Source organism: Cebus imitator, unplaced genomic scaffold (genome assembly GCF_001604975.1).
Source record: "Cebus imitator isolate Cc_AM_T3 unplaced genomic scaffold, Cebus_imitator-1.0 Scaffold473, whole genome shotgun sequence".
Taxonomy (NCBI): domain Eukaryota; kingdom Metazoa; phylum Chordata; class Mammalia; order Primates; family Cebidae; genus Cebus; species Cebus imitator.
The window spans coordinates 40,926-50,394 of record NW_016107788.1 but is presented as its reverse complement, the minus strand read 5'-3'; the positions used below and the strand labels follow the sequence as shown (position 1 = coordinate 50,394).

Genomic DNA, 9,469 nt, shown 5'->3' with positions numbered 1-9,469 from the left:
TACAGGGAGTCTCACTCTGTTGCCAGGCTAGAGTGGGGTGGCTCAATCTCAGCCCACTGCAACCTCCGCCTCCCGGGTTCAAGTGATTCTCCTGCCTCAGCGTCCTGAGTAGTTGGGATTACAGGCGCATGCCGCCACGCCCAGCTAATTTTTGTATTTTTAGTAGAGACAGGGTTTCACCATGTTGGCCAGGATGGTCTTGATCTTTTGACCTCGTGATCCGCCAGCCTCACCTTCCCAAAGTATTGAATTACAGATGGGAGCCACCCCACCCAGCCTAAACTTTCTAGTTAGCTGAGATCTGTCTCAGATTTTTGGGGTTCACAGCTCATGTCACCTGCTTAGCCACACAGTTCAAAATGTTGGTTTTCTTAGGTCTCTATCGGTCTTGTCTAAGCACTGTCAGTTTTTTTGAAACACCCCAGGTCTCTTCCAACTTTCTCCAGCCCCTTCCAACCTATCCTGGGCTTGAAAGCTCCTCAGTAGTCCCCATCAGCCACGGAAGACCCCTGTGGGGGTCATTCCAAGGGGCTCTGCTGCTCCTGAGGATCTGCCAGGCCCTGAGGCCCACCCTGAACAACCAGAGAGCAGGTCTATATTCTGTTGCTGCTGGTTCTGTCTTCAGTGTTGCTGTCTTCACCCTGCAGTCCCAGGACTCCACACCAGTCTTTGACCCTCTGTCCACACCTGTACCCCAATGATTATTTCTTGGGCCCTCCTTTTCTTGGCCTGATCCAAACTTTCTCTCCTTCTAACACTTCCCTTGTGTTCTTTCTGACCTTAAGAACTTTAAGGCAGAAACAAGATCTGATTAATTTGGGTCCCCCCAAATTTGAGTATAGAGCATTACACACATCAGATTAAGACTTTCATCCTCAGCCGGGTGTGGTGGTTCACACCTGTAGTCCCACCACTTTGGGAGGTTGAGGTGGGTGGATCACTTGAGGTCATGAGTTCGAGACCAGCCTGACCAACACGGTGAAACCTTATCTCTACCCAAAATACAAAAAAAATTAGCTGGGTGTGGTGGCATGCACCTGTAATCCCAGTTACTCAGGAGGCTGAGGCAGGAGAATTGCTTGAACCCAGGAGGAGGAGGTTGTAGTGAGCCGAGATTGCACCACTGTATTTGAGCCTGGGTGACAGAGCAAGACTCCAACTCAAAAAAATAAAAGACTAATTCTCAATTACCCTACATTCTATTAAATAAATGAATGATAATGGCAAGCAGTTATTACGGAAGGCATCATCATTTCTATTGAGGCCCACTCTAGTCATAATATTTAACGGCTATTATCATAATGATAAAAAGATATTAAATCTCAGCATCACTAGAGTACATCCCAATGAATAATACTTTATGTAAGCCAACAAACAGCACTATCAACTGGCCTGAATAAATATTTATTGTTCAACAAATGTCCTTTTGAGTGATTCCCCTGTCTCTGAGGATCTACGGGAAACCAAAAACAGATACAGGTTGGCTGGGGTGGTTCATGCCTGGGATCCCAGCACTTTGGGAGGCTGAGGTGGGAGGATCACTTGAGCCTGGGAGGTGGAGGCTGCAGTGAGCTGTGATTACACCACTGCACTGTAGCCTGGGTGAGAGTGAGAACCTGTTCCAAAAAAAAAAAAAGAGCTGACATTGAATCCCAAAGTTGTTGGCTTGAGCAGCTGTATAAAAACGGGTTGTCATTTCCTAAGATGGGAAAGACCATGGAAGATGTACACGGGGTGTGTGTGAGATCGGGAACCTATTTTTGGGTATGTGAGATTTGAGATGCCTCTTCATTTCTTTCTTTTTTTTTTTTTTTTTGGGATGGAGTTTCGCTCGTTACCCAGGCTGGAGTGCAATGGCGCGATCTCGGCTCACCATAACCTCCGCCTCCTGGGCTCAGGCAATTCTCCTGCCTCAGCCTCCTGAGTAGCTGGGATTACAGGCACGTGCCACCATGCCCAGCTAATTTTTTGTATTTTTAGTAGAGATGGGGTTTCACCACGTTGACCAGGATGGTCTCGATCTCTTGACCTCGTGATCCACCCGCCTCGGCCTCCCAAAGTGCTGGGATTACAGGCGTGAGCCACCGCGCCCGGCCTGCCTCTTCATTTCAAGTGGAAATGTTGAGTAAGTAAGTAGGTTGAGCAGGTAAGTTGGAAACATGAGTCTGGAGTTATAATTATATCATTATTGCTAGAGTAAGCCCCTATAAATATGATTACTAGAATAAGGCTCAGCAAATATTTCTATTTAAATAGACCTCAATACATTATTAGAGAACGCTTCAATGGCCATTATTATTAGAGAAAGCATCTATAAATACAGTAATAGTTTTATTTGAGGATGCCCCAGTAAACATTATTTTAGGGAATAATCTTCTATAAACATAACATTTATTAGCATAGCTGTAGTAAATACTCTTATTATTAGAATCAGCCTTGTGAAATAGTCTTATTTTATGACAGACATCAGTAAATCTCATGGCAGTTGGCAACCATTTATTTTACTTTGCTTTTTAATTTTTTTATTTTGAGACAGTTTTACTCTCACTCAGGCTGGAGTGTAGTGGCACAATCACAGCTCACTGCAACCTCAACCTCCTCGGCTCAAGCAATCCTCCCACCTCAGCTTCCTGAGCAGCTGGGACAGGCACACACCAACGTGCCCAGCTAATTTTTTTTTTTCATAGAGATGGGGTTTTGTCATGTTGCCTGGGGAACTCCTGGGCTTGATTAATCCACCTGCTTTAGTTTTCCAAAGTGCTGGGATTACAGGTGTGAGACGCCGAACCCAGCCAGCATCAATCAGTAGAACGAACCACTAATGAGTGAATGAAGAGAAGATCCCAGTAAGGAATGGCGTGTGAAGAGCAGGTGCAGAAGGTGAAGGCTCAGGGCTCTGGTGTTTCCTTTGGGGGGCCCATGTGGGGAGGAGAGAGGAGTCTGGGGAGAGCCAACTGGAGGTAGGGTGGGCAGGGAGTTTTTTTCGGAGATCTTTTCATTTGTCCAATTATCTTACACATTCATTTCCTGAAGTTGAAGTGTGGTTAGCTCCTGGGCAGGGACTGTGTGATTTAGCTCTGTTTCCCTCCCTGGAGAAACTGAGAAGTTCAGACCTCCATAATACAGCTCCCCTTGGCTGGGCACCATGGCTCACACCTGTAAACCCAGCACTTTGGGAGGCCGAGGTGGGTGGATCACCTGAGGTCAGGAATTCGAGACCATCCCAGCCAACATGGTGAAATCCCGTCTCTACTAAAAATACAAAAATTAGCCAGGTGTAGGGGTGGGCCCCTGTAATCCCAGCTACTTGGGAGGCTGAGGCAGGAGAATCACTTGAACCCAGGAGTCGGAGGTTGCAGTGAGCTGAGATCGCGGCATTGCACTCCAGCCTGGGCGACAAGAGTGAAACTCAGTCTCAAAACAATGACGACAACACCACCACCACACAGAAAAACAGCACCCCTGCCCACACCCACCACTCTCACAGCTGTTCCTCCCCATCCCAGTCCCTCAAGGATGAACACTTCAGTAGTTTCACATCAGTTTTATTAGACCCCAGAAAGTTGCTCTAATGGATATTCCATTTTTTCTAACAACCTGCCAGGCAGGTGGGGACTTGAGTCTTCTCAGCTCCCTCCCACAGGCCCCTTTCTTCCTCCTTCTAGCTTAGGACCAGGAGTCAGCCTCCCACCCAACCCAGAGTCCAGAACTGACCCCCCTCATTCCCCTAGGAACCAGGATTTCAGGCCTCTAGACCCTCCTCCTCCTCTTCAGTGGCCTCACTTTAACTTCCAGATGAAGTTGGGGGACACATTTGGGCTTAGTGGGGTGTGGACAGGCGCCGACATTCATGCATCCGGTAGGCGCACATGTAGAAAATCCCTGCATGAGAAGAAGTTACAGTTGACCCCCAAAACTCCTCCCAGCCCCATTTCCACCCCAAGAGAGCCCAACACTCCACTTCCTTTCTCCCTGGGTATCCACAGCCCCCAGACTCCAGAGGCCTGGAGTCTCCCTCCTGACCCAGAGCTGTGGGACCCAGGTGAGACACTCTATCATCTTGCTACTGGATCTGCTGCCCACCCTGCCGCGGACACTGACCTTCCTGCCCCTTGTCCCCAGTACCTGCAAAGAAGGTCATGAGCACTGCCACCCAGCCCAGGATGTAGGACCAGGAAAAGCGCCAGTCCCCAAAGCGGCGGCCCAGGAAGCTGACGGTGACTCCAGTGTAGATGCCCAAGGCCAACAAGACAAAAAGGGCTGGGGAGAGAGGGCGGTAGGACACAGGTGGGACTAAGGCTGGGTGTGGTTTCGGAGATGAGCAGGGAACTAACGATGGGGGTGGGGAGTAAGAGTGGGGAAAGGGGTCAAAGTAGGTTGTGGGTGGGGATAAGCGTGAGGATGGGGGTGGAGTTGAAAGCAGGGGTAAAGATGATTGGGGTATACGGTTGGGATGGGGTTGAACATGGTTCTGCTTTGTATTATAACTGGCTATTGTCTCCGGTTCCTGGGAGAGAGAATCCATATTTGGAACTTCCTGAATAATAGGAGCGTCTTTGTTATTCTTGAGCCTCTTGGGCCCAACCTGAATTTATGTAATGAATGAGATGACTCAGCGTTGGGTGTGGTCTTCAGAAAGACCAACCAGGCTGGGCACAGTGGCTAATACCTGTAATCCAGCACTCTGGGAGGCCGAGTCAGGCGGATCCCAAGGTCAGGAGTTCAAGACCAGCCTGGCCAACATGGTGAAACCCCATCTCTACCAAAAATACAAAAATTGGCCTTGAGTGGTGGCAGGTGCCTGTAGTCCCAAGCTATTTGGAAGACCAAGACAGGAGAACCAGGGAGGTGGAGGTTGCAGTGAGCTGAGATCATGCCACTGCACTCCAGCCTGGGCCACAGAATGAGAATCTGTCTCAAAAATAACAAAATATCTCACTTGAGTGAGTAAAAAAAAAATAAAAATAAAAAATAACAAACCCAAAAATTAGCTGGGTATAGTGGTGGACACCTGTAATCCCAGTTACTCAGGAGGCTGAGACAGGAGAATTACTTGAACCTGGGTGGTGGATGTTGCAGTGAGCTGAGCTCATGGCACTGCACTCCGGCCTGGGTAACAGATCGAGACCCCATCTCAAAAAGGGAAAAGGAAGGCAGGAAGGCAGGAAGGAAGAAAGGAAGGAAGGGGAAAGGAAGGAAGGAGGGACGGAGGGAGGGAGGGAGGGAGGCCAACCATGATATTAGAGGGTTGGGACTCTGAACCACTTGATATCGGGGAAGAAAGGAAGCTCGAAACTGAGTTCAATCAATGGCTAATGATTCAATCAGTCACGCCTGTTTAACAAGACTCCAATAAAAGCCTCTGGATACTGAGGCTCAGTGGAGCTCCCTATTGGTGAAACCATCTGTGTGCTGGGAGGGTGGCCCCTGGTTCCACAGGAAGAGGACTTGGAAGCTCTGCATTTTGGGCTTTCCTAGACTCTGCCCTCTGTGTCTCTTCATTTGCCTGGGCCTGAGTTGTGTCCTCTATAATGAAACTATCATTGTAAGTATAGCACTTTCCTGCATTCTATGAGTCATTCCAGCAAATTTTTGAATCTGAGTGGGTCTTGGGAGCCTCCTAGTTTGTAGCCAATGGATCAAAAACATGGGTGGCCCAGGGACCCCACTAGTAGCTTGTATCTGAGGTCGGGGCAGTCTTGCTAGGGACTGTGCTCTTAACCTGTGGAGTCCGACACTCATTTTAGGTGAATAGTGCCAGGACTGAACTGTAGTACACCAGCTGGTGTCAGAATAGACTGGAACTAGGAATAGTCATGAGGTTGGTTTTGGGTGTGGGGTTGGGATTAGGGTGGGGTGGGACTGAGTGTGAGGAGGAGTCAGGGGTGAGAACGGTGTTAGGGGGTGGGGACAGATTGGGGTAGGGAGAGGGTGGGCTTACTCACTTGAGGCAAAAAACACGATGCCAGCAGAGAAGGGCCGGGAGATTCGGGAGAAGGTAGGCTGCTGAGCGAAGGCCATGATGCCTATGATGATGCCAGAGGTGGCGCACACGGCGGACAGGATCATGAAGGCCCGGGTGGCATTCCAGTATGCTGTGAGGGCACCCCATGGTCACTCCCATGCCTCCCCTGCTCTAAGTGAGATCTGCTGCTACCTCTAAGATGAAAATGCCTTGCCCCTTTCTATATTCCTAACCCAGCTTGTCCTTCCCTTCTTTGCAAATGCCCCTTCTTCACCTGGCAAACTCCTACTCATACTCCAAAGCCCAGCTGCCAAGACCTCTCCTCTAGGAAGGATCTGCCCACCCCTCAGTCATTATCTTCACCCACGGCTAAGGGTTGTGACTCTGTTTGTCTGTCTCTCCCTCCAGCCTGATTGCTCCTTGAGGACAGGCGCTGGGTTGGTTCTGTGTCACAAACACCCCGCCACACATTTGGTTTGCATTCTGGCCTCACGAAATGTTTGGTGAATGAATGAATGAATGAATGAATGCTGATTCCCTATGTTTTTCTGCTAATTACTATTCTCTCTCACATTTCTCTCTCTCTCTCTCTCTCTTTTTTTAAGAGACTGAGTCTTGTGCTCACTTGGGCAGCACATATACTAAAATTGGAATGATACAGAGAAGATTAGCACGGCCCCTGTGCAAGGATGACACGCAGATTCATAAAGCGTTCCATATTTTTTTTAAATTTTTTTAAATTTAAAATAATAAATAAAATAAATAAAAAAGAGATTGAGTCTCCCTCTGTTACCCAAGCTGAAATGCAGTGGCACAATCTCTGCTTACTGCAGCCTCCGCCTCCGAAGTTCAAGCGATTCTCCTGCCTCAGGTCCCGAGTAGCTGGGAATATAGGTGTGTGCCACCATGCCTGGATATTTTTTGTGTTTTTAGTAGAGACAGGGTTTCACCACTGGTCAGGCGGACCACCTGAGGTCAGGAGTTTAAGACCAGCCTGGCCAACATGGTGAAACCTCATCTCTACTAAAAATACAAAAATTAGCCAGGTGTGATGGCAGGCGCCTGTAATTCCAGCTACCAGGGAAGCTGAGGCAGGAGAATCACTTGAATCCATGAGTTGGAGGTTGCAGTGAGGCAAGATTGTGCCACTACACTCCAGCCTGGGCAACAGAGAAAGACTCCATCTCAAAAACAAAACAAAACATAAAGACTGATGTCCTTATAAAAAGGGGAATCTGGACACAGACATGCTCTCAGGAAAAATGCCGTGTGTGAGGAAGGTTGGAATCAGGATGGTACATCTCCAAACCAAGGAACACCAAAGATTCCCAGAAAATCACCAGTAGCCAGGGAAGGAGGGACATGGAACAGACTGTCCCTCACAGCCCTCAGAAGGAACTGATTCTGCCCACATCTTCATCTTGGACTTTTGGGCTCCAGACCTGTGGGACAACACATTTCTGTTTTCAAGCCACCCAGTCTGTGGGGTTTTGTCATGGCAGCCCTAGCATGCTAATTCAGGCTCGTCATGGTGGCTCAGGCCTGGAATCTCAGCACTGTGGGAGGCCGAGGCAGGAGGATTGCTTGAGGCCAGGAAGGTTTTAAAAAGTATTTACTTTATCTTATTATTATGTTTTGAGACAGGGTCTTGCTCTGTCACCCAGGCTAGAGTGTAGTGGCTCCATCTCAGCACACTGCAGCCTTGAACTTTTGGGCTCAAGTGATCCTCCCGTTTCAGCCTCCTGAGCAGCTGGGGCCACAGGAGCACACCACCATGCCCAGCTAATTTTTCATTTTTTGTTGAGATGGGATCTCCCTATGTTGCATAGGCTGGTCTCAAACTCCCAGGCTCAAGTGATCCTCCTACCTCAGCCTCCCGACGTGCTGGGATTACAGGCTGAGCCACCATGTCCGTCTGAAGCCAGGATTTTGAAACAAGATTGGGCAATACAGCGAGATGCTGTCTCTATAAAAATCAAATCAAATGAAATAATGAGGCCGACTGTGGTGGCCGGCGCCTGAAATCCCAGCACTTTGGAAAGCTGAGGCAGGCAGATCACCTGAGGTCAGCAGTTCAAGACCAGCATGGCCAACATGATGAAACCCTGTGTTTACTAAAAACACAAAAATTAGCTGGGTGGGGTGGCGCATGTCTGTAGTCCCAGCTACTCAGGATGCTGAGGCAGGAGAATCACTTAAACCCAGAAGGAGGAGGTTGCAGTGAGCCAGAATTGCACCACTGCACTCCAGCCTGGGTGACAATAGCGAAATTCCATCTCAATTAAAAAAAAAAAGAGGCCGGGCACAGTGGCTCATGCCTCTAATCCCAGCACATCGGGAAGCCAAGTGGGGGGATCACGAGGTAAAGCGATTGAGACCATCATGGCCAACATGGTGAAACCTCATCTCTACTAAAAATATAAAAATTAGCTGGGCATGATGGTGCACGCCTGTAGTCCCAGCTACTCGGGAGGCGGAGGCAGGAAAATTGCTTGAACCCAGGAGGCGGAGGTTGCAGTGAGACAAAATCACACCATTGCACTCCAGCCTGGGTGACAATAGTGAAACTCCATCTCAATTAAAAAAACAAGAACATAGCTGGGCATGGTGGCGCGTGCCTGTAATCCCAGCTACTCAGGAGGCTGAGGCAGGAGAATTGCCTGAACCCAGGAGGCGGAGGTTGCAGTGAGACAAAATCACACCATTGCACTCCAGCCTGGGTGACAATAGTGAAACTCCATCTCAATTAAAAAAACAAGAACATAGCTGGGCATGGTGGCGCGTGCCTGTAATCCCAGCTACTCAGGAGGCTGAGGCAGGAGAATTGCCTGAACCCAGGAGGCGGAGGTTGCAGTGAGACAAAATCACACCATTGCACTCCAGCCTGGGTGACAATAGTGAAACTCCATCTCAATTAAAAAAACAAGAACATAGCTGGGCATGGTGGCGCGTGCCTGTAATCCCAGCTACTCAGGAGGCTGAGGCAGGAGAATTGCCTGAACCCAGGAGGCGGAGGTTGCAGTGAGACAAAATCACACCATTGCACTCCAGCCTGGGTGACAATAGTGAAACTCCATCTCAATTAAAACAGAGAAATACTGAATACAGATATCTCTGGGTATTTAAGAGTCTGGAGGACTTACGGGGCAAGTTATAGTTTATTTGTTTCCCATAGTTATGCTGAGAGTGGAAAATGCAAACGGCTTTGAGGCCCAGCTTCAGTTGCGATCAGGGCAGGGGGTCTTGGGTCACAACCAGTTGGGGTGAAGGGTGGGATGAACTGGCCATGTGTGCCCCATATATTGATTGCCAAGGTATTGCCTGTCAGTCTATCATCACAGAAAACCTTTCCTGTTCACATTGTCATGTGGTTTCTGTTTCTTGAAGGAACCGTGACTGGTCATTTAAAGGCGTAGCTGCTGCTCATGCCCAGCTCACTTGTGGTCCTGGTGGCATGAAAGTTTGGATTTTTTTTTTTTTTTTTTTTTTTTTTTTTTTTTTTTT

At 48.6% G+C, this 9,469-nt stretch overlaps 1 protein-coding gene and 1 non-coding gene across 3 annotated transcripts in view; one reads left to right on the top strand and one right to left on the bottom strand.

The window, feature by feature from the left end:
- Positions 1–3,529: 3,529 nt before the first annotated feature.
- The window catches only part of LIM2 (lens intrinsic membrane protein 2), a 10,178-nt gene continuing 4,238 nt past the window's right edge, over positions 3,530–9,469 (bottom strand). For both annotated transcript variants that reach the window (XM_017512437.2, XM_017512438.2), the window contains exons 3-5: positions 5,946–6,095; positions 4,126–4,260; positions 3,530–3,882 (exon numbers count right to left, since the gene is read on the bottom strand). In XM_017512437.2, the coding sequence (XP_017367926.1) occupies positions 3,821–3,882; positions 4,126–4,260; positions 5,946–6,095 (347 nt within the window). In that variant the 3' untranslated portion in view covers positions 3,530–3,820. The remainder of the gene's footprint in view (positions 3,883–4,125; positions 4,261–5,945; positions 6,096–9,469) is intronic.
- LOC119468686 lies at positions 6,583–6,689 on the top strand. Its single transcript, XR_005197435.1, has one exon. It is a non-coding gene; the product is annotated as a U6 spliceosomal RNA (small nuclear RNA).